Consider the following 23,768-nt stretch of genomic DNA (forward strand, 5'->3'; position numbering starts at 1 on the left):
CAATTGAGGTAGATTTTATCCCTCATTTGTCCCCTAACTAGACAGTGTTGTACAGGGCATAGATGACGCAGCCATACACAGTGGAAGATGACTAGAGAGAGCTTGTGAAAAATAAGTGAGAAAACAAAGAGCTGGATAAAAGTCCTATGTCATACATTAGTATGAAATCTGAAAATTACACTGTTCGAATTCACTTAATTTGTTCCCCTATGCATAACTTAGTTCACATTTTTCTTTGCTTTTCTGCCTATTTAATTATCATTAAGAAGTAATTTGAAGGTGTTTTAATATATTTGGAAATTATTAATGAAAAAATTCTACATTGAAAAAAATATTTGATATTTAATGCTGTGGACTAGCTAATTCCTACTCAACCTTCAGACCTCAGTTTAAGCCCTTTTTCTGAAAGTCTTTCTTCTAATAGCCTTACTGTCCCTACCTCCTACTTTTACCCTGAGTCTGATATACATTCACTCCCCTCGGCTCCCTGGTACTCTGAGCTGGCCTCCACCATGGTCCTTCTACCTGCCACACGCCCTGATTTGTTAACTCATCTTATGACCTTAGAGGTTGAAACCTTCCTGAAGTAGTCTGGTATCTGATTTTGTATCCATTGGCATAGAGTAACAACTTAACAAATCTTTGTCAATTGTTTTTGCAGTACTGAATTGTAAAAGATAAAGAACTCTGAAATTTTCTCTACTACTGTGCTTTCCTTCTTCTACGCAACCTTTCAGATTTTGCACAAATATCCCACCATTGCCCCACTTCTAAATTTAGCAAATACTTTTGGACTCTGTAGGACTAAATCATAGTCCTGATCTGCAGTGATTCAGACCAAACAGTCATGTGAAGAATTGTGTTGAACTCCACAATAGAGAGGGGTGCTGTGAGAATATGAAGGACATTCATTATGATTTACAGCAGTGGGTCTCAACCTTCCTAATGCCGCGACCCTTTAATACAGTTCCTCATGTTGTGGTGACCGCCAACCATAAAATTATTTTCATTGCTACTTCATAACTGTAATTTTGCTACTGTCATGAATCATAATGTGAATATCTGATATGCAGGATGTATTTTCATTGTTACAAATTGAACATAATTAAAACATAGTGATTAATCACAAAAACAATATGTAATTATATATGTGTTTTCCAATGGTCTTAGGCGACCCCTGTGAAAGGGTCATTCAATCCCCAAAGGGGTCAGGACCCACACGTTGAGAACCACTGATTTAGAAAGTCTGGGAAGGAGATAGAACCCTGCCTAAGATCCTCCTGAAGGGAGGCATCTTCTCCCCCATCAGGGAATAGTTAGAATAACTGCTCCAGGGCTATGCTCCATTGGTTGCACATCCTTGTGCACTCTTCCTTCTTGACAATAAAGAAGACATTGATGGCATTTTAAAAGTGGGGGAACATAGCAAACACATGATGGGGGAGCAGGTGAAGAAAGTAAGTAGGTGCTCACTTCCCATACATACATGTTGGTAATGACAAGAGACAGAACTTAGGAGAAACAGCATGCTCTTTCAAGATTGGAAAGACTTGTATTTTTTTAATCCTCACCTAAGGTTATGCTTTTATTTATTTTAGTGAAAGAGGAAGGGGGGAGAAAGAGCGAGAGAGAGAGAGATTTTTTGCCCCAACCAGGTGTCCAGCCAGCAACCTGGGTATGTGCTCTGACCAGGAATTGAACTCGCAACTTTTTGGTGGATAGGACAATGCTCCAGCCAACTGAACCACCTGTCCAGGGCAAGACTTATACATGTTTTAATTAGAGGATAAAGAATTATTAGAAGGCAGAATTACAAGATAGCTAAAAGGTTATTAGAATCAGAACCTTTAGATCACAAGGAAGAGGGATTCAGTTTAGCCTAATAAGAAATAAACGTTCAATGTAGGAATAGATTGCTTAATAAAAAGGTGAGATTGATCACAACTTAAAATTTATCCTGATGCCATTTGAGATTCATTTAAGACATATATATATATATATATATATATATATATATATAATGTCTTCTACCTCAGTCCAAAAAGGATCAGACAGGACCCACTGAAGAGAGCTATTTGGAAGATTTCTGGAAATTAAATCAGTTTCATATTTTCTAGTATAATTTTAATCCTTTCCTTTCAGAAAAACATTAAAGTCAAGCAAAAGCATGTTTGTTGATTCCTTCCTTTTAGGAACATTTAAGTTGCTAAGAACCTGCTAAGTTCAAGGCACTGATCCAGAGATTTAAATGTTTAATTTTATCCCTGTCTCCCTAGTCCCACCCTGGTCCTCTTTCTGGAAGAATAAAAACACAAGCAATAGTATCTATTGTTAGAGAGACTTGAGCTCTTCATTATACATTGAGCTAAGTATTGGACATTTTCTAATCAGGACAGCTTAACAATAAAAGTACTCCTTTTTTTTTCAATAATTCTCAAGAGTTTGTTAATAATAATGTGAACCTAGCCAGAAATGATTACTTCCCCATTATAAAATCATAAATCTTGCTTTGAGAAGATAAAATATGCTGTTATCGCTTGAGTACAATCAAGGTAAATAGTCACACTTTGCATATGTGTGGACACCATGCAAATGAATGTATACATTAAAATTGGGAAGCACTTAAAGAGATTTAATAATTTATCCTAATGCCTCTGCAAGTAAAAGAACCAAAGCCCCATTTATGCTAAAATCTGGCAGATAATGATGCAGTCATGGTTAATATTGCTAGTAAATTTGAAAATTCACACTTTTATTGAAAAAAATTTTTTGAATTGCAGCCTAAGAGGACAGGTTGTTAAATTTAAGTACTTTATAAATGAGAATTGTAGATAGTGATATGATTAGTGGCAATATTGTGTTGAGAGCCATCTACCAACTTACCTGCACTCAGCAATGATTTTCATATTTCACTTTTATGTGCAACAAAATGGCATATCATTTTAGGGTGGAAATTAGCATGGTAACAGAGTAATGATCATAGTAAATAATGTGGTTCTCCTTGTTGAATTAAATTACATATAGTATTTTAGAAAATTACTTCCATTAGCCTAGCTTAATATATTGAAATATTTTGCCTGTAGAATTTACATATAGAAGATATACTTAGTTCTCAAGATTATCTCTTTGACATACATACAATAAAAGTATACAGTCTAGATAATTTGGGGTCTAAAATTATTTTTATTCATTAGAAGCCTTAAAATCTCATTAATATTTCCATCTACATAGGCCATAATGAAATATTGCATAACTCAGAATGCTTAAATAATGGGTTCCTCTTTGGGTTAATTTTCTCTATAATTTCAGAAACTTTTTGAAAATAATAAATTTATACCTTAAAATAATATTCCAGGATTCATCTAAAGCAGCATAGCATGCTAAAATATATTTTTGTAGTGAACGTTTTGCTACATTTAATCATTATACAAGTCTTAGTGTTATTTCTACTGATTGCCTTCTCCATTTATTAGAACATGTGATTTTCTGAATTATATTTTGTGTTGTCTGTGGATTTTATGTCTCACTTTTTTTATTCCCATAAAGATTTCAGAAGCTTATTTCATTAGAGACCTCCATATGTTCATTCTTACAAAGGACTTTATTGAGGTATATGTGTTGTATTTAGTGTTAAGCAGGTTCTTGTGTTCTTTGGTCATTAGCTGCATGCATTTTCTCACAAGTTAACATTTTCACAATTAACCCCAGCTTCTAAGTCATAATAGTGACTTGGTTAGCAGAAGCACATTTGCAAGGAAATGAAAGCTTGTCTACAAAATACTAACACTTGGATGACTCTGCACCCTGAGAGAAGAGCACCCAGTGAATTTTCTGGATTTCTTTCATGGCTGACTTGGGATACACTTGCATTGTCAGAGTGTCTTGACCTCCCCCGTTGATGCCTATTGATTATGACAGTCACTCCCCTTCCCCTGCAGGCCATGGAGGCACAGATACAGAACTTTGGACAGACACCATCTCAGTTACTAATTGAGCCACATCCGCCTCGGAGCTCTGCCATGCACCTGGTAAGACATATCAGCTTGTTGAAATTTTCTTTCTTGTAGCTGGATATAGATCAAATAAAAGTTATTTTTAGCAATGTTTTTAAAGCTTCTCAATATATTGGTTAACTCTTTACCTAGATATTTACTGATACTCTAGAGAGAAACAGAGAAGAGAGTGCAGTTCTTACCTTTAAGTCCTGCTGAAGCTAGCACAATTTGGGGTTCACAAAAATAGCCATCTTCTCTGCCTCAACATAAACTCATTCATACACATACAGCCTATGTACACCCACACCACAATTAGATTCGATTTATTCATTAGTATGAAAAACATATAAATACAACATATTGTCCAATTTAATCTTTTTGGGCAAGGTGAGATAAGGGCAGTAGTTCATTTTAAAAAAAGATATATAAAAGTAATTTATGGTCATGACAGAGAGGCAGTCGAGCAGAGGGGTTAAGAACAAGGGCTCCAGAGCCAGAGTTGGGTCAAACACCATCTCTGCCACTAACTAGTGAGTGACTTAGGCAAGGTATATTTAACTTCTCTTTACATTTCATCATCCCTGAGAGTTTCATTACTCAATATGTACGCCACTTAGACCAGCACCTGGCATGCAATAAGTTCTCAATAAACATTAGCTGGTGTCATCAATCATCATTAGTTATTTAATTTAAGTTAAATTTTCCTTTTCCATTTGCAATGGAAAATAATATTATTTTCATTTTAATGTGAATATTTTAATAGCAAAGCAGTCCTTTTTTAGCTTATTAGCAAATAGTAAACATTTCCTTCTTTATCTAATTTGAAGAAAATAAAAAATTTTCTGATAAACATTTAGATTTTTTAAAAACTGAGTTTTAATATTTTTTCTCTAGTAAAAAATGCTTGAAGATAAAAATGTATTTGCAAAAAATGTAATGAATTACAACTTACCAGGTTTTTTAGACAGTTATCAAGGCAGCAAATACCCTAATTTGGGAAAAAGAGCTCTGGGGAATATGTATAGACATACACAAAGTTCTAAGTTGTTATGTGGTGATGGAAGTATTTTTACACCTTTCATTTATTCTGTCAGTTACTTAACAAATTTGTATTGAGCCCCTTCTGTGTGTCAGACATGATGGTAAGCATTGCCAATACAGAGGCAAATAAGTACATCCTCTATACCTTCAAAGAGTCAATAGACAAACTCCTAGTGAAATACACAAATAAAATGTTTGTTTGAAAGCATTTTTTTCTCTATAATGGTTCAACTAGTTTCATCCCCTTGATGAGTTGCTAATGAACTCTTCTGATTGAATGGGTCCTTGTGTGTGACAGAGCAGAAAGGTCTGTACCAAGTGTGCTTTCCCATACAAGCACCCAGTCAGAGTGTAGATATGGATTCTCAAGCCTTGAGATGAAGCATTTTTAATAAACTGTCCAAGATGATCTATCTGAACACCTTACTTTATGAAATGCTTTGGAAGAAGAGTTTATTCCTGAGTTAGTTTTCTTTGTTTAATAATAATAATAATAATAATAATAATAATAATAATAATCCTGGATTAATGCCTGGTTAGACTCCATTACTTTCCTAGGGGAAATTGTTAGAGACTAAATTGGCTTGGAACTATTTATAAAGAAAATTTAAGCTTTTTAAATTCATGTAGCAGAGAATTCATTTATATAGCAATTACAAAACATGGATGAGAGCTAAATAATGATTATTCCCAGGATCCCTATTTTGTGTTTTTATATAGTAGTATTTATAGTGTTTTATAGTACTTAATAGTAGTACTTAGAGTATCTACTGTCTCTCAAGTCATAAGCTCGATGTTTGAGAAACAAAGATTTAAAAATTAAAAGCAGGTTAGCCTTCAGTAAGCTCACAGTACAGATTGGGGAAAAGAGGCACAGACCATAAGCAGTCAGTAGTGCCACAGTAGAAATGTGTATAAAGCTCTGTCAATGGAGTCTATTAAGTTCTCACTATATAGACAGTAGCCATGACCCCAGGTCAACCTGGTAAAAAATAAAGATATCAATCTATGTACTTTATACTTCATGTAAACAGTGTCAGTAACTGACTTGACTAATTTTCCCACAAACCGGATGTTTTAATTGCATTGAATATTTATGTTACATCATGTGCACATAACTATAAGCTAACTTCTTACATTGCAGTCTGGTGGTACTTAAATGGAGACTGGTTGTTAAGAATTGGGTGTCCTCCATCAATGACTACCAGAGTCCCTGCTCTCTTTTCTCTGTGCTGTCTTCACAGTACCAAAATTAGCATTGTTTTGTTCTCTGTGTGCTCATGCTAACCTCATGCTCTCCAGAACTTTCACTAACTGTGTTATCCCTTCTGTTTTCTTTCACTCTCTTCCCTTTCTATTCAACAGTGTTTCCTTCCACAGAGTCCACTCATGTTTAAAGATCAGATGCAACAGGATGTGATCATGGTGCTGAAGTTTCCATCAAATTCTCCAGTAACCCATGTGGCAGCAAACACACTGCCCCACCTGACTATCCCTGCTGTGGTGACTGTGACCTGCAGCAGACTGTTTGCAGTGAATCGATGGCACAACACAGTAGGTAGGTGCACCTAAGAAAGTCACTTGCTAAATGGTTCTTAAATACTGCAATTAAGGTAAGATATGTGTTTCTGCAGGCAAGCTACTCTGCCAAATTATCACCAAAATGCAGCAGAGTAAATAATTGTCAGACCTAACTGTATGACCCTTGTCTGTCTTATCTGCTGCTGTCATATTTTGACTACAGTCCCAGTGCACAAAATTTGTGCATAGGGTGGGGATCCCCTCAGCCCAGCCTGCACCCTTTCCAATCCGGGACCTTTTGGGGGGTGTCGGACTGCTGATTTAGGCCCAATTCCGGGTCTCACAATCCTGAACCGCTGGCTCCTAATCCCTTATCTGCCTGCCTGCCTGGTCACCCCTAACTGCCCTCCCTGCTGGCCTGGTCGCCCCCCCCCCCCCACTGGCCTGGTTACCCCACGCAACCTGCTTGTTCAGTCATTTGGTCATCCCTCACTAACCCCCCTGTCAGCCTGGTTGTAGACAGCCATCTTGTGAGGGTGTGAGGGTTAATTTGCATATTACATAGGAAAAACAGTTTTCCCATATTAAACAAAAGTGAGTTTGAATCCGAATTTTCTGAATAATGGTTTCAAATCCTCTTTCTTTTACCTCATTAATTTCTTTAGCAAATATTTGAATGGCCACTGTGTGTCAGATAGTCCTGAGCATACAGCAATGAAGAAGATAAACACCATCTTTCTCCTTATAAAGCTAAGAGTCTTTGACAAAAGACAAATCTAAGTTATTCAGTAATTTCACATGTGTTTTCTCCAAACTTATTCCTGAAAGTTCCAGACAGTTCATCTTGAAGTGATATAATTCTGTCATAAAAACTAGACATATTGATACTTATTTAATCAGGACAGAAGTGGATGTGACCAAATTATTTAGTTGGCCCAGTTCAGCACTTACAATCTCCCTGGAATTTCCAGGATTCCCACTGTCTCCAGGACTGAATGGATGAGCCATGGTGAATTAACTGAAATCTTTCTATTCTATTTATTTCTGTATTTCTCTGAAAGATAGTCATTTATACCATAGCTTAGTCTCCTAAAAGCTTCTAAGTGTACCTATTATACAGTTTTTGGTGATGTTATCAACATGAAGTAGAACTACTTCCATTCAATCAGAAATGTATAGCAAACATCTTCAAATATACAGGATTGGGCAAAAGTAGGTTTACAATCGTTCATATGAAAATAATCCTATATAATAAAAGAGAAACATGTAAATTGACTGTCCCTCTGCTACGCTCACCAGCCAATCAGGAGTAAGTATGCAAATTAACCTGGAGAAGATGGCAGGTTAATTTGCATACACAGGAGCCGGGCGGAGAGCAGAGTGGGAGAGCTGGCAGAGAGTAGAGCAGCTTGGGGAAATTGGCTCCCCAAGCCGCCTGACAGAGAGCACAGAGGGAGAGCTGTCGGCTTGAAGGACTTGGCAGAGTGGGAGGCCATGGGACAGAGACAGAGCAGGAAGGGAAAACAAAGATTGCAGGGAACACTGGGAATTCTGGGAATAGTAGTTTTGGTGGCAGCTCCAGCACCGGAAGCGGAAGCCCAGAGCATGGGGAGCACCAGGAATGCTGGGAATCATAGTTTAGATGGCAGATGGATCTTCTAGACCAGGGGTGGGCAAATTTTTTGACTCGAGGGCCACAATGGGTTCTTAAACTAGACTGGAGGGCCAGAACAAAAGCATGGATGGAGTGTTTGGGTGAACTAATATAAATTCAAAGTAACCATCATTACATAAAAGGGTACGGTCTTTTTTTTTTTTTAGTTTTATTCATTTCAAATGGGCCGGATCTGGCTCACGGGCCGTAGTTTGCCCACAGCTGTCCTAGACACTAAAGCAAAGTGAGCCTGAAACAAGTTACTGTTGTGGTGGGGGATGGAGGGAAAGCAAAGGTGAGAGACAGAAGTAAAATCAGAGTGTCTAGGAAAAATTAAAGGGAAGATATCCTAAAACTTCCAGGAAATCTCCACCAATGAATCAAAGAAAAAAAACATGCCTCTATTATTCTGTGAGCAACAAACCAAACTGAGCTGGGGTCTCAGAAAATTCACTCATATGATTGCAAAGACAGACAGAAACTCCCAGATTGGAGAGGGCTCCCCTGAGGGCTCCCAGATTGGAGAGGGTACAGGTTGGGCTCAGGGACCCCCACAACCCCAGTGCACGAATGTCATGCACCAGGCCTCTAGTACAATAATAAATAATAATACAAGAATAACCTCTGTGTCTCGCATACTCACAACTGTAAACCTACTTTTGCCCAGTCCTGTATATGAATATTTACAGGAGTCTTAGCCTCTAGAAATGTTTTGTATTGGGAGAAAATTATGAAGGACTAAAATTTTCTTTAGAATTGTTCCAAAACATTATATGTTATACTAGTGGCCCAGTGCACAGATTCGTGCACATTGAAAGGAAATTAATTAGAAGAAATATTTTAATATCACTATTCACCCTTTCTCTATAATAGAAGTGTCAACCAAATTCACAATCAACAATGACAGATTGAAACACACACGTGTGATTGGTGCCAGCAAGAGCTTTATATGTATCCCACATGCACAAGTCAACTTAGCCTTTTTATAGATATAGAATAAACTTGCTTAATTAGACCTGCTTCCTGATTTAGTTAAACTTTTTCCAGCCCAGTGAAGCACCCCAAATTCTCTTTCAGGTAATTGTCAGCAACACAGCAGTAAATATCAATATGAAGCAGATTATTATTGTAGAGCACACAGGAAGAACAAAGGGTAAAATATTTAACTGCAGCAGTCTTTGACTGTATACTGCGCAGTGAGAAAACCTGAAGTCATTTTCAAGGTTCACCATTTCTTACTTTTTTTCAGTTGGGTCAAGTTTCTAAACTTTCTAAATCTCTGTTTTCTGGCTAATGAAAAGAAAATAGGATTCTACCTAGTCTCCTATCTACCTATTCCAGGACTTCTGTGAGGATCAAATAAGATGAGGCACAGGAAAAGGCTTCACAGACATTTGGTTACAGTGTGAAATGTTTCCACCTGGCTATAAAGCAAGTTGTGTTGCTGGGCTGAAGAAACTGCAAGGAGGCTAGTTGCTAGGAAGAGGAAGCCGGGTGTTGCTACGTGACATCATTAACTGGTGGCCACAGCTACCATTTCTGGGCTGGGCTGGACTGGGCTGTGTGCCTCATTTTGTGCCATGGGGTCTTGGCAGCTTTGGCTGCAATTTGGTGGGGTGTCACTCCAGGTGGTGGCAGGGCCTGTGTCCCACTTGGGGGAAACTGAGTGTTGCTTTGTGGGCTCCAGGTCTGTGGTGCTGTTTCTCTGTAAATGGCCAGTGCACATCACTGCAGCTCCTGTGTTAAGAATCTGCCCCCTGATGGTCAGTGCGTGCCATAGAGACCAGTCGATGGACACTTAACATATTAGCTTTTTATATATTTAGATAATCACATGTAATAAATTATGACTGATGACCTTAATCAAGCCCTAAAACATTTATCCTCTGAAGGAAGTTTTTACTGAGTTTAAGATTTGAGGTGTGGCTCAGGTTTATGCCTTTAGTTGACTTGTCCTATATTGAAAGAAGACCCACTTGGGTGGGAGCTGCATCTCCCCTCTGTCCGTGTCTAGGTGAACCTGTTCTCACACACATCGCTGCTTGCAGGCATGGCCTTTTCTTAGATTTCAGCCTCATTAGTTGCCCAGCAACCTTAGCTCTCTTTTGGGTTCAAGAAATGTTATGATAATCTATTTTATCCAGCTTTTTGTTATGATATTAACATTCTTTCTAGCTTTCTACATTCTACATCCTAAGTGGAAACTAGCAGTCTCTATTGTAATGATTTTTTAAAAGACTATCTACAAAGACATGTGGTGGGACTTAATCATTCTCACAAGAATTTACCAAATAACCTTTAAGCAAATGTATATTTTGTATAATCATCATAAAATACTGCTTATTACGAAATGCCTCTTTTCTGATAATTTAATGGTAGTTTTCTCTTCTTATTTAATCTGTAGGCCTCAGAGGAGCTCCAGGGTACTCCTTGGATCAAGCCCATCATCTTCCCATTGAAATGGATCCACTCATTGGTATGCCAACAAAAAAGTATATATTTTCATGAATGCTGACTGTTCACAAATGATAGTTGAATAATATTTTTATGCCACAGAATTTATGTGCAAATGTCAAATTACCAGTGAAGAGCTGTGAAAATCATAATATGCCATATAAGAACTTTGTTGGTATTAAACACTTATTTGTGGCTTTCCTTTATGTTTTAGGAAGTCATTTTGAGTTGGTTCTAAACAAGGCACATATTTCCAAACTGTTCTTTCTTTCATCCTAAACTAGTCTTTTACAACTTGATATTATTTTAAAAATATAAGGGCTCAAAGAGATTATTAAAAAAACTAATACTGAAAAACATCTTTTTAAAGAAATCTTTATTTAGTAGGGCTAAAACATTTTTTAAATTAAACATTTCATATAAATTGCAAGCTCATGAGCTATAACTCTTTGCAGAAGATATTACATATATTTTAAATTATCACATACACCTTTATTAGCCATATGATCCAGAACAAGCCTCTTAATCTTTCTAGGCCTCAGTTTCATATCTGCAAGATGGTTTATAATACTAATGTTGGTTTTGCCTATTTCAGGTGATCATGTAGAAAACTAAATTAGGAAAATAATCAAAATTCTATGAAATATTAAGCCACATACAAGTTATAGTACTTTTTGCTTATATTAATTCACCCTTTATCTCTGAACCCAGAAATAAGATAGAGACAACCATTTCAGTCAGGTATACCCCTATATATAATAGCATTTATATGTCTTTGGGAGGATATAAGGTTTAGTACCAGGAATATTTTTAGAGTCTAGCTATACCAAGAAACATCAACAATATCACATACAAGTAGAGTGTAACCATGGAAAAATTAATAGCTGTATTAGAATAAGTAAAGGACCAATTATATAGTTATATATAATTACTAGTAGCCTGGTGCACAAATTCATGCACATTGAAAGGAAATTAATTATTAGAAATATTTTACTATTGCTATTCGCCCTTTCTCCATAATAGATGTGTCAACTAAATTCATGATCAACAATGACAGATTGAAACACACATGTGCGATTGGCTCCAGTGAGAGCTTTATATGTGTCATGCATGTGCAAGTTAACTTAGCCTTTTATAGATATAGAATAAACTTGCTTAATTAGATCTGCTTTCTGATGTAGCTCAACTTTTTCCAGCCCAGGGAAGCACCCCAAATTCTCTTTCAGGTAATTGTCAGCAACACAGCAGTAAATATCAGATTATTATTGTAAAGCACACAGGGAGACCGAAGGGTGAAACATTTAACTGCAGCAGTGTTTGACTATGTTCTGTGCAGTGAGAAAACCTAAAGTCATTTTCAAGGTTCACCATTTCTTACTTTTTTTCAGTTGGGTCAAGTTTCTAAACTTTCTAAATCTCTGTTTTCTGGCTAATGAAAAGAAAATAGGATTCTACCTAGTCTCCTATCTACCTATTCCAGGACTTCTGTGAGGATCAAATGAGATGAGGCATAGGAAAATGCTTCACAGACATTTGATTACAGTGTAAAATGTTTCCACCTGGTTATAAAGCAAGTTGTGTTGCTGGGCTGAAGAAACTGCAAGGAGGCTAGTTGCTAGGGAGAGGAAGCCGGGAGTTGCTACGTGACGTCATTACCCGGACAGTCAAACACTTACCATATTAGATATATATATATATATATATATATATATATATATATATATATATATAACTTGCATAGTGTTTAAGGGACTTAGGATCTTTAATTTTCTTTGCTACCATTCTTGCACAGTTTTTTTTTTATTGTGTATCTTCTTTAGTAAATATTATTATAGTGTTAGTAGATCTCCACAAATAGTAGCACATAGATTTAATTGGTGTTAGAGAGAGATGGTGATCTCTACATCACATTTTCTGTTTTAGAATTCAGCCCATGGATTTAGCCTGATAGGGTGGTGTAGAGTAAGGGATAGGCTGGCATACAGACAGGCACTGGGGAAATCAGATCATGTTTCTGTGTTCTTGACTTTATTCAGATCCCAGTTCTGTCCACTGACTCTTTGCCTGTCCCTTTCCTCTTCAGTTCCTCTCCCATCTTTTTTATTCCTCTGGTCCCCTGCCAGCCCATTCTGGAAAGGCCTTCTGTTTGTTGACAATCCAAGTCTTTAAAGTTGCTTACCTAAAGCTCCCTGTGGACTGCCCACATAGCAACATCCCTTGTTCAAATCTCTATCTTATTTTTACATGAATTGTAAATGCTATCAGAAAATGACAGATTGAGGCAAATATTAAGATATTTTTTTCTTATATAGTATACCTTAGACAGTATTATTCCTCATTAATGTTAAACTTGTGGACACTAATGAACTTGTGTATAGTAAACATATATGAAATTAAATGCATTTAGATATTGTTATTGTTTTAAAGTCATTATCTTGAATTCCTCATATTGTATTTATTTATTGGTGGAGGAAGAATTTACATTTATGACAACTTTTAAATATGTAATATGGTTTATAAATAATCACTGCTACTAAAAAATTTTATATTCCTCATGGGTAAATATTAAAATATTAACCTATATACCCTTAAAAAAACTTTTCTACACAAATGAAGTATAAAATTATTACTTCTATAAGTGCTTGATGAAACTTGTATGAAATATTTCTTTTTTTTTCCTATTTACATTTAGCCAATAATTCTGGTGTGAACAAACGGCAGATCACAGACCTTGTTGACCAGAGTATCCAAATCAATGCACATTGTTTTGTGGTCACAGCGGATAATCGCTATATTCTCATCTGTGGATTCTGGGATAAGAGTTTCAGAGTTTATTCTACAGAAACAGGTACCCTTCAATTTGAAATACCTTATTCTCTTCAAAATGCCTATTGTTATATTTAAATCATAATATGAAATCATAATAATGTAGGCATTTTTATCTTGAGTGCCAAGATCCAAATTAAATGTTTACATTATAAGTTAACTATTTATCATGCCCTCCATTCTGAACTTTAGCATGAACCCTGATTTCACAGGGCAAAGGGGACTGTTGTCTCATTCCAAATCAAATCCAGTAAAAGACCTTAAATCTCCCTTTAGTCTGGCTCAAACAAAAATCATCATTGTGTTATCTTGTAAGTCCTTTTCTTAAAAAATCCCAAGTGATAGTACTGTATTATTTTTCAGAAGCAATTAAAGAAAGCAAGTCTGTCGCTATAATTTAATTACCTTACAAATTTGTAGGTCTATAGGGTCACTCTTCACAAATATAGTAAAATAAAGCTCTTGCCATTTAAAGAAAAATAGAAAATGAATTAAATCTGCTGTGTCTGTGTTTCAGGGAAATTAACTCAGATTGTATTTGGCCATTGGGATGTGGTCACCTGCTTGGCCAGGTCTGAATCATACATAGGTGGGGACTGCTATATTGTGTCAGGGTCTCGAGATGCAACCCTGCTTCTCTGGTACTGGAGTGGGCGACACCATATCATTGGAGACAACCCTAATAGCAGTAAGTATTGTTTAGTACTGTCCTATCAGACTATAAATTCATTTAAGTATAATTTCCCTTTTTAATTTTTCTAATAGTTTTTCCTGAGTTTGTAAGGATTTTAAAATACAAAATTTTAGGTGGCAAAGATTTCTATTGGAATGTGGCTTTATTCAATGTGTAAAAAAGAGCAAGTATTATAACTTTTAGCCTGGAGATGCTCCCAGGTCCCTTCCCTTTGACCTTCTGCTCAACTGCCCTTCTTTTATCTTCAAGTGCCCCTGTCCTTCAGAAATTTCCTGATTCATTAAACCTTATATAGTTTCTCCCAGCTGAATTCTCTCCCTCCTCTGAATTTCCATAAAGTTTTATTTGTACCTCAGTGAGGACACTTACTACTTTCTGCCATGTAGTATAGTAACTATCTCCTTTTATTCATTTAACAATGATTGAGTACCAACTTCAGAATAGTCATTGAGAAGGCAAAACATGAACAAAGAGATTTCTTTGCTTGGGATGATTCTTAAATGTTTTTATTCAACAGTGCTCTTTAAGATATTCTGTAGGGGGAAAATGGGAATCCAGAGTAAAATAATTTTAGAAAATACCACATATACTCTTATTTGCTATGAAGCTATAAAAGTCTTACACAAATAGATATGTGAACAATTGTTTAACCCACAGTTTCTCAAACATGTTTTTCCATGGAACCTTTGTTCATGGAAAGTCAGTTATTGTTCCTTGGAACTGTTGTTTTGAGGAAGAACTGAAATGTGTCATGAGTCTCTTCCTTTCCATTTGAAGTCTCTGGTTCCTGGCATAGTAACACACATAATAGGTTTTCAATGAATAGTGTAAAATGACTGAGAACCAGATAAGAGGTTGCCTAGATATAATTAGTGTTTTTAATTACCAAGCTTTCAGTAGTTCAAGTTCACATATTTTCAGTAAAATAGAGATTGTTTTCTATAAAGCATTGGTAATGGCAAGTACCTAAACCAGGGTTATCCTAATTATAATTCATACATTGGTCCAAGCTTAAACAGTACTCCAAAATAAACCAAAACATGACTTAAAGGAATATTGATGACTAACAGAGATAAGAATTTCTTAAGAGTGCTGGCATCTACCACTGAAATATTTTAAGAATAGATGAGAAATGTGCAAGATGACATATTGCAACTGTGTGGCTGGAGGCTGCCTTCTCTGGTCCATTCCAACCTGTGAAATAGCTGGGGATGGAAACTGAATTGTACATTTACTCTTCAAGTCCCACTCGCCCCCAACTCTTATGTGTTTTGACAGGAATACTGCAAAAATAGGAAATGACTATGGTAGGAGCAAAGGCACTATCATACAGAAAAAAAATAGATAGATGATAGATAGATAGATAGATAGATAGATAGATAGATAGATAATAAAATGATGATGGATAGATAGACAATAAAATGATGATGGATAGATATAGATAGATAGATGATAGATAGATAGATAGATAGATAGATAGATAGATAGATAGAATAGATGACCAAATATTTTGTGAGGTTTTATTCTTGCCTATAGCTACAGTTGAAGAGCAGTAGATGAAGAAACAAAGTGTATTCTGAAGTAGTGTCTCTTACTGAATAAAAGATAGTGTGTGTATTATACATTTCAGCCTCTGTTTTAAGTTGTTAACTAAGATGTAATACTGGTTTAAAGAAAAAAATTCAACATTGACTGATTTCCTACCAGCCAAATAATTAGCTACCAATTCTACCTTATAAGAAACATCATACTCCAAATACTAATAAATTGTGTGTGTGACATTTGATCTGCCAGTAATAGCTTTATTATTCTCAAGTATAGCATATTATCACATTATCTAAATAGATTTTCACATATTTCCAATGTTTCTGTATATCAATAGTAGTGTAACATTCATTAGAAAAGTTGAATTAAGCAGCAAGTCTGTGTAGTATCATCTATTTACATTGACAAAAATTAGACATATTATTAAAATTTTTTAAACAGAACACTGCTTTAAATCCAATTAATTAACATCTTCAAAATGAAGCTCAGAAATGATTAAAATGATATTTCAAAAAAGTATTTAATTCTTGAAAGCTACCATCTGGTAGAGGTAAGATATTTTATATAATGTACTGCTATGATGTAAAGAATTTTGAAGAAAAATGTTAAATTATAGTAATTATCTGTTAGCTACTTTATTTTACATTATTTTCTAATGTTCTTTTAAACCAAAAGATGGTTAACAATTTATTATAGCTTTGATCCATCAGTTAGCAAGAAAAGTTAGATGTAGTAATATTTGGAGTGTTTAAAGTTCCTTACATTACAACAGGAGCTATATAAATAGAAATGTTTCTATTAATCTTTAAGAACAAAATTGTGAATATTGTACTTGTTAAAATGCAGCATTTTATTTAAGATTGCCCTTAAGAAGTTACAGTAGCAGAAGCATCGATCAGACCATCAAACCTCAGAGGGAAGGCAGGGGAGGGTGGGGGTAAGGGGGAGAAATCAACCAAAGGACTTGTATGCATGCATATAAGCCTAACCAATGGACACAGACACCAGGGCAGTGAGAGCAGGAGTAGGGGGGGGGGGTGGGGGGTGGGGGAGGGAAATGGAGGGATAAGGACACATATGTAATACCTTAATCAAAAAAATAATAATAATAAATAAATAATAAAGAAGTTACAGCAGAATATTATCAGTGTATATTTTTCAGTATTACCTCCACATATAAGAATTTATTTTTATTAAAAGACTAGTGGCCTGATGCACAAAAATTTGTGCACTCAGGGGGCATCCCTCAGCCCAGCCTGCCCCCTCTAACAGTCTGGGAGCCCTCACAGGATGTCCTACTGATGTCCCTGTGGGGAGCGGGCCTAAGCCGCAGTCTGGCCTCCCTCTGTGGAAGGCAACTGGCCGATCAGGTATATAGATACTTTCTGAAGGCAGCACAGACTCCTTCCTTATTTCTTTCCTCTGTGGTTGGAGAATAGGGGACTAAAAGGTGGAGACAGAACTGTGGCCGGGCCTGGGGCTCTTGTAGGCAGCAGAAAGGAGAGGGCTGGGGAAAGTCTAGACACGGTTTTCTTCAATTGTCTTCCCTTCACCGGGCCCCTCACTCTGTTCTTTCCTTGTCGTGGTGGACGCTGGGGCCTCGGACTGACAGGAGCCCAGCGATGGTGGAGTTCAGCCCCCTCACTTCTCAGCTGAACATACAACCGCCTCACATTCCAAGTGGAGCTGTTTTCAAGTGGCTAAAGTGCTGGCAATTCATGCCTCCTGGCCTTTCCCCTCTCGGGTTTCCTCCTTGGGTCAGTTGCAAACTTCACCGAGACACCGAAGCAACTCTGCCCTGGTAGTTCTGTACTGGCCCCTGCCCGGGCATGGCTGGGCACTCTTCCTTGAGGTCTCTGGGTCCACAGTCTGAGCTCAGAGAGGTCACCCAGAGCCCGTTCCCCCGGACAGGTGGGGCAGGAGGGCTAGCTTGAAGAGCTGGAGGAAGATGGCAGAGTAAGAGTTGGTATGAACCAGCGCCTGCTTAGCCAGACTTCCTAAGCTCCCCACCGGGCCCAGGCTGGGCCCCTTCCCCACACCAGGAGGATCCCAGCTGAGGTCCCCTCCCTGCACCCAGCGCTCTCCTCCCTGTTCTACCACTGGGGGAAGGGAACAGCTCACCTGCTCTGGACCCTGCCAACCTGGCAGGCTGAGGCACAGGCAGTGCAGCCTCAGGTGCTGGTGGCTGCAAGCCTTCTCCCCCTCCCTGAAGCATGGGGCGGGGTTGCAGCAGCTCACAGCCGCCCCTGGGCACCATGCATGGAGACACCGCTCTCCACTGAGCCACCATCTGCCTAGGCCCTGTGGGGGTTGGGGTGGCCTCGGGCTTCCACTGGCCACACTGAAGCCAGACTGGGCTAGGCCTGCCACCCCCGCCACCCAAGGGCTGCGCATGCCCCACGGGCCTCATCGCCTTCATGAATCCCTGTGGTCTGGCCATCCCATCCCAGGAAGCAGCCATCCCGATCACCATGGCTCACTCCCCAGTGCTCTTGGGCCTGCCCAGCAAGCATGTAGGCAGGAGCTGGGCCTCTGATGGGAAGGAGGAGGGATGCGCAGGCCATTGCAGAAGTGGGGAAATTAGCACTGTAAACACAGCCCCCTCCCCCGCAAACTCATGCTGGCCCCTAGTGCTACATTCCTGAACCGCTGGATGCCCCTGCCCAGCACTGTGCTCTTGGTCCTGGGGTGGGGGTGAGGGACCTGGAGCTGAGGCCTGAAGGCAGCCCTTGCTGGCTTGGAATTGGAGTGGTCAATGAGGGAGGGATGTGGGGTGCCAAATTCTGCCTCTCTCTCTATCTATCAGAGAGGGCCCCATGTCCCCGGTGGGCAGGCTGGGCTCAGGCCCTGCTCACCATTGTATTGCTGCCCACTCTGTTGCTGCTGAGGCGGCAGCAGCAGGGGCTGCTGATCTGGCCCAGGACCCTGGCCCGCCACCTGTGCCTGGACCACAAGCAGCAGCGGAACTTCCAGCAGCCAAAGCAGCAGCAGTAGCCAGCGTGCCAAGCACCCAGAGCCAGCTGGGGTGCGGCGGCAGCAGTGGCCAGAGTCCCAGCTCCCCTCTGCCATGGCCACACCGGGAGCACCCCAGCACAAAGTTCCCAGCTCCCACCACCGGAGGCTGGGGACTTCTTAGGTGCCTCCTCCTCCCCACCGCCCAAGCTTCATGAATGGCAAATTTCCGCGGATGCAACAGCTGCAGGACGCAGAGCAGAAGACGGGAGCGGCTGAGTGCAGCTTGGGCTTGACAGAGGGCACCAGCGCAGAGGAGATCTCCCTGGTGGCAGGGGGAGCCGCCACCCGCTGGGGAGATCTCCTCCATGCCAGTGCCCTCCGTCAAGCTCAAGCCCCAGCCGAGCTCAGCCCACTCCCTTGTCTCCCGCTCTGCGTCCCGCAGCTGCTGCCTCTGTGGAAACTTGCCATTCATGAAGTGTGGGAGGCAGGGAGAGCCCGGGTGGCTCTGGCGCTCCAGGGTTGCATCCTGCCTTCTTAGCCCTCAGCTGGCTGGCTCCCGGTGGGTGGGCGGGGCTCAGGCTAAGGTAAGCCATGCTGCTGATCCCCTAGCTGCCCCCAGGTCGCACACAGGAGTGGGCCCCCTGTCTCTGGTGGGCCAATGAGGGCTAGGGCGAAGCGATCCACACTGCTTGCCTTTGCCCCAGCCCCTGCCCACACCCGGATCACACATGGGAGTGGGGCCCCTGTCTCCGGTGGGCCTGTGAGGGCTAGGGCGAAGCGATCGGCACCGCTTGTCTTTGCCCAGCCCCCGCCTGCCCCCCCCCCAGCCCCGACGCACAGGGGGGCCTGGATGGCGGCTTGCAGCTGTCCTACCCTGCCTGTAGTATGCAAATTAGCCGCCATCTTTGTTGGCGGTCAACCACCGTCTTGGTTGGCAGTTAATTTGCATATCGCCCTGATTAGCCAATGGGAAGTGTGTTGGAGCTACGGTTAATTACCATGTTTGTCTATTATTAGATAGGATGTTGTCATCATTATGCACCTAAACCACTTTCATAAAACCCACCTGGTCAAGAGTTTATTGGACATTTAATGTGGACATGTATAATATGGCTTTATTTCATGTTATCTTTAATACATGTAATGCTCTTCTAGAATACATAGGTTGAGCACCTAAAGTGTTAGTCAAACAAGCATGTATTGAATGTTTACTGTGTGTTGGTACTATTTTTTTAAACTTATTGGGATGACACTGGTTAACAAAATTATATAGGCTTCAAGTGTACAATTCCATAAAACATCATCTGTACACTGCATTGTGTGTTCACCACCCCAAATCAAGTCTCTGTCCATCACCATTTATCCTCCCTATACACCCTTCTCCACCTCCCTCCAGGCCCACTCCCCACAACAATCATTACAGTGTTGTCCCTGTCTTATGAGTTTTTTCTTTTTTGCTTAATTGCTCCACCCCCCACACCCAGCCCCAACCCCCAACAGCTGTCAGCCTGCTATCTATATATGAGTCTGTCTCTGTTTTGCTTGCTTGTTCATTTTGTTCATTAGATTCCACATATGAGTGAAATCATATGATACTTGTCTTTGACTGGCTTATTTCACTTAGCATAATGCTGTCCATGTCTTAGCAGCAGAAGATTCTTTGAGTCAAAATCTTTTAGCTTCTGCTGTTTACAGGAATCTGTATTACACTGATCACAAAACTGCTTTTCTTGTTTGGATATATTGATACATTACGTATGCATTACATGAATCATGAATTGCTATCAGATGATATTTGATATCATCAATATTTTGAGCATCTACAAAATGCTTAGCCTTACCTCTTGGGTACAAATTGATGATTATGTAAAAACTGCCTTCAGCTTTTTGTCATATATATAATCACAATAGGAAAAAATAATAATTGATCATACTAAGTATTTGATTGACTTGACAGATTTATGACTCGATCTGTTAAAGTAGCCAGTCTACCTAGTAGCATAAATATTTGTGACTAGAGAGACCATACACGTTGGCTGTTCACTTTTTGCACTGTTTGTAAAGGCAGTCACAGCACACACTGAATTGACTGTCACATCAGGGATCAGTCATGGGTGTTTTTGTTTTTTTTTAATATATTTTATTGATTTTTTACAGAGAGGAAGGGAGAGAGATAGAGAGTTAGAAACATTGATGGTAGAGAAACATCGATCAGCTGCCTCCTGCACATCCCCCACTGGGGATGTGCCCGCAACCCAGGTACATGCCCTCGACCGGAATCGAACCTGGGACCCCTCAGTCCGCAGGCCGACGCTCTATCCACTGAGCCAAACCGGTTTCGGCCAGTCATGGGTATTGACATAGATGTAGCCCTTGCTATCAGAAAACTCACAATATGAAAGAAAAATATTTTTTTTTCTCTTCCGGTTTAATCTGATCTAGTTACCAATTCACAGGTCAGAGAATCAGGCTATGTGTTTTCTATTTCATAATGCATTGCTGCTTAAAACCAAAAAGCTAGTTATTATAAATTCATATTTAAGTGTGTGACACAGTGTCCTTAGGTTTGGAGGGATGTATATATTAACCTAGACTTGCAATCCTAGCATGAAACATAATATTCCAGTGGCTGTTAGGATTCAGAGATTAGCTTTGATATAGATAATGAATTGCTTTATATGTCAGCGGCTGAATCGAATTTATACAGAACCACATCAAAAGATACATTTACTCACCTTACTTTGCACACTGCTCAAGGTAGATTCAAGTTACTTTAATACAGGGATGAGCAAAAGTAGGTTTACAGTTGTGAGTATGTGAAACAGTTTATTCTTATATTGTTATTAATCATTTTAATATTTATTTGTATTATATGTTTTATTATCATATTATCATTATTTTATATTCTTATTTATGATTTATCTTTTAGACAGTGATGGCTGGTAATTTAACCTACTTTCCTCCACCACTGTATATTTATGCTTCTTTTGCATTGTCATTATTTTTCGATGGATAGCTCTATTAGTGCCACAGAGAAAAATAAGTAATATTTGTGGATTTTTTAGATATGGAAAGAGTTTATGGTTTTATTGTGTCAAAAATATTGTTGTGACTAAACATCTCAGAAAAAAAAGCTTTTTTCTAATTATTTTATAGTTTCAATGAATTTCTGACCAAGACAATAAAAATTTTAAAACAGATTATTACAAAGAGTTTTAAAGCATAAAAGAATAAAGAAAAGGCTACCTAGCATAGGTTACAGTTGAATAATAGTTACTTTATTAATATACTAGAGCCCTGGTGCATGAAATTTGTGCATGGGTAAGGTCCCTAGGCCTGGCCGGCGATCAGGGCTGATTGAGACCTTCTGGCTGCCAGCTGGGGCCTTCCTTTCAGCTGCTGGCCAGGGCCTTCCTTTATTCCATGCCACCCTCTGGTGGTCAGCACATGTCATAGTGAGCGGTTGAATTCTGGTCGGTCAAAATCCTGATGGGACAATTTGCATATTAATCTTTTATGATATAGGATTTTATAATATTAATAATCATTATTACTCTTTCAAACTTGTGACTATGAACATCAAAAATGTTCTTAGATATTTAAATAGGTCCTGACTTGATAACAGAATTGTAGGCATGTGAGGGACAGGTGCTTTAATCTGAAACAGACTTTCCCAAAAATTCTGAAACTAATTTGGAAGTGATAAAAATTAATTTGTGCACTTTAATTGGAAGCAGCCTACTGCATGAGAGAAAGGAGAGCAGAACAAGCAATTTGTGCTAAAAGCTGATTGAATTTTTTTGTCAGGTAGGCATCTTGGACTTGGCCGCTAATCCTCCTGAGCCCCTCTTTGCAATATATTACAACCCATCTCTGCCTGGTGTTCTTTAAAAGGATCAATGCTATTCCTAGAATCCCTAGAGCCCAAAATTTCATTGATCTTGGGACTTGACATTTCTCATTATGTGCTGTATCTTCCAACAAGATAGTCACAAGAGGGGCAAGTCAACATTGTTGTCTCTTCAACAGACTTTTAAAACACATTGGGACCTCAGCTCAAAATCAAATCTGCTTTTAAAGTGTGTGGCTTTAATGTTTATACCAGATATGAGGTGCTTTATAGAGAGCTAGTTGATACATGTATAGAAAATTTTGAAAATCCTAGCAGTAGGAAACTTTGAAAGATAATTTACCGTTCATCTTTTCAACTCAAATCTACTAATATTCTAATAATATGTATAAGACATTGGTATTGTGCTTTTTTTGTTTCACTTTTAAAAACAAGCCTTTTAGCAATGTGTGAGCATATAGGCACTATGCAATGAGAAGCCCATTGAAGAGGAGACTCCAGCTGTGTACACATCCCTCCCCAGACTTCCATTGTGCATGCTTCAGCCCTGGACTCTGACCCTCCTGCCAGCCATAACCTGTCACAAAACACTGGCCAGATTATATCCCTCTCTTTGTTTCCATCCAGCCTTCTTTTAAAATGACTATCGTGATGCCCAGTTCTACAACCACACTAACCATTGACATTATAAGAGATAAAAGCATGAGTAAAGAATAGCCCAGAGGTATTTCAAATGTATGCATACATATTAGATAATGAATTTGATTCACTTCTCAGAACATGGAATTTTACCTAAGGTTTAGTATATGTTAAACCATCTTTTCATTAAGTATTAAAGGATCGTTATATGTGTAAAATGTTTTACCTCATGAGACTTTCTGAGGGCCACGTGGTATCTGTAGTGTAACATCTCTAGCACAGGACCTGGGCTACTAGACCTCTCAGCCCTCCAACACTTAAGCTGACATTAGGAGACTTTATAGGTCTTGTGACTAGGAAGGGGGCTAGCTGCTTGGCACTGGGTCTCTGCCTTTCCTTTATTTTCATGGAACTAAGGCTGCAAGAGCCTTTGGCCTGCATCAGCAGCAAGATAAAAAACAGAAAAGTGACTAATCTGTTCTCATAATCAGAGAGCTTCAGATCACAGATAGGGTTAGAGGAAGGCTCTCTGGGCATTAGGCAGAAACCTACTTTCTTGGGAAAGGAAGGTGGATTACAACATTGGTTATTTTG

The 23,768-nt window shown here is 39.1% G+C and overlaps 1 protein-coding gene across 1 annotated transcript in view; it reads left to right on the top strand.

Annotated features, from left to right (window-relative positions):
- NBEA (neurobeachin) overlaps positions 1 to 23,768 on the top strand; it is a gene marked incomplete at its 5' end in the record, with an annotated part of 948,936 nt that overhangs the window by 907,987 nt on the left and 17,181 nt on the right. Inside the window, 5 exons of the mRNA XM_081083035.1 lie at positions 3,939 to 4,028; positions 6,402 to 6,594; positions 10,616 to 10,687; positions 13,358 to 13,513; positions 14,009 to 14,179. Coding sequence (XP_080939161.1) covers positions 3,939 to 4,028; positions 6,402 to 6,594; positions 10,616 to 10,687; positions 13,358 to 13,513; positions 14,009 to 14,179 — 682 coding nt within the window. The remainder of the gene's footprint in view (positions 1 to 3,938; positions 4,029 to 6,401; positions 6,595 to 10,615; positions 10,688 to 13,357; positions 13,514 to 14,008; positions 14,180 to 23,768) is intronic.

Source organism: Myotis nattereri, assembly GCF_964212035.1.
Source record: "Myotis nattereri genome assembly, chromosome: 2".
In the NCBI taxonomy this organism is placed as follows: Eukaryota; Metazoa; Chordata; class Mammalia; order Chiroptera; family Vespertilionidae; genus Myotis; species Myotis nattereri.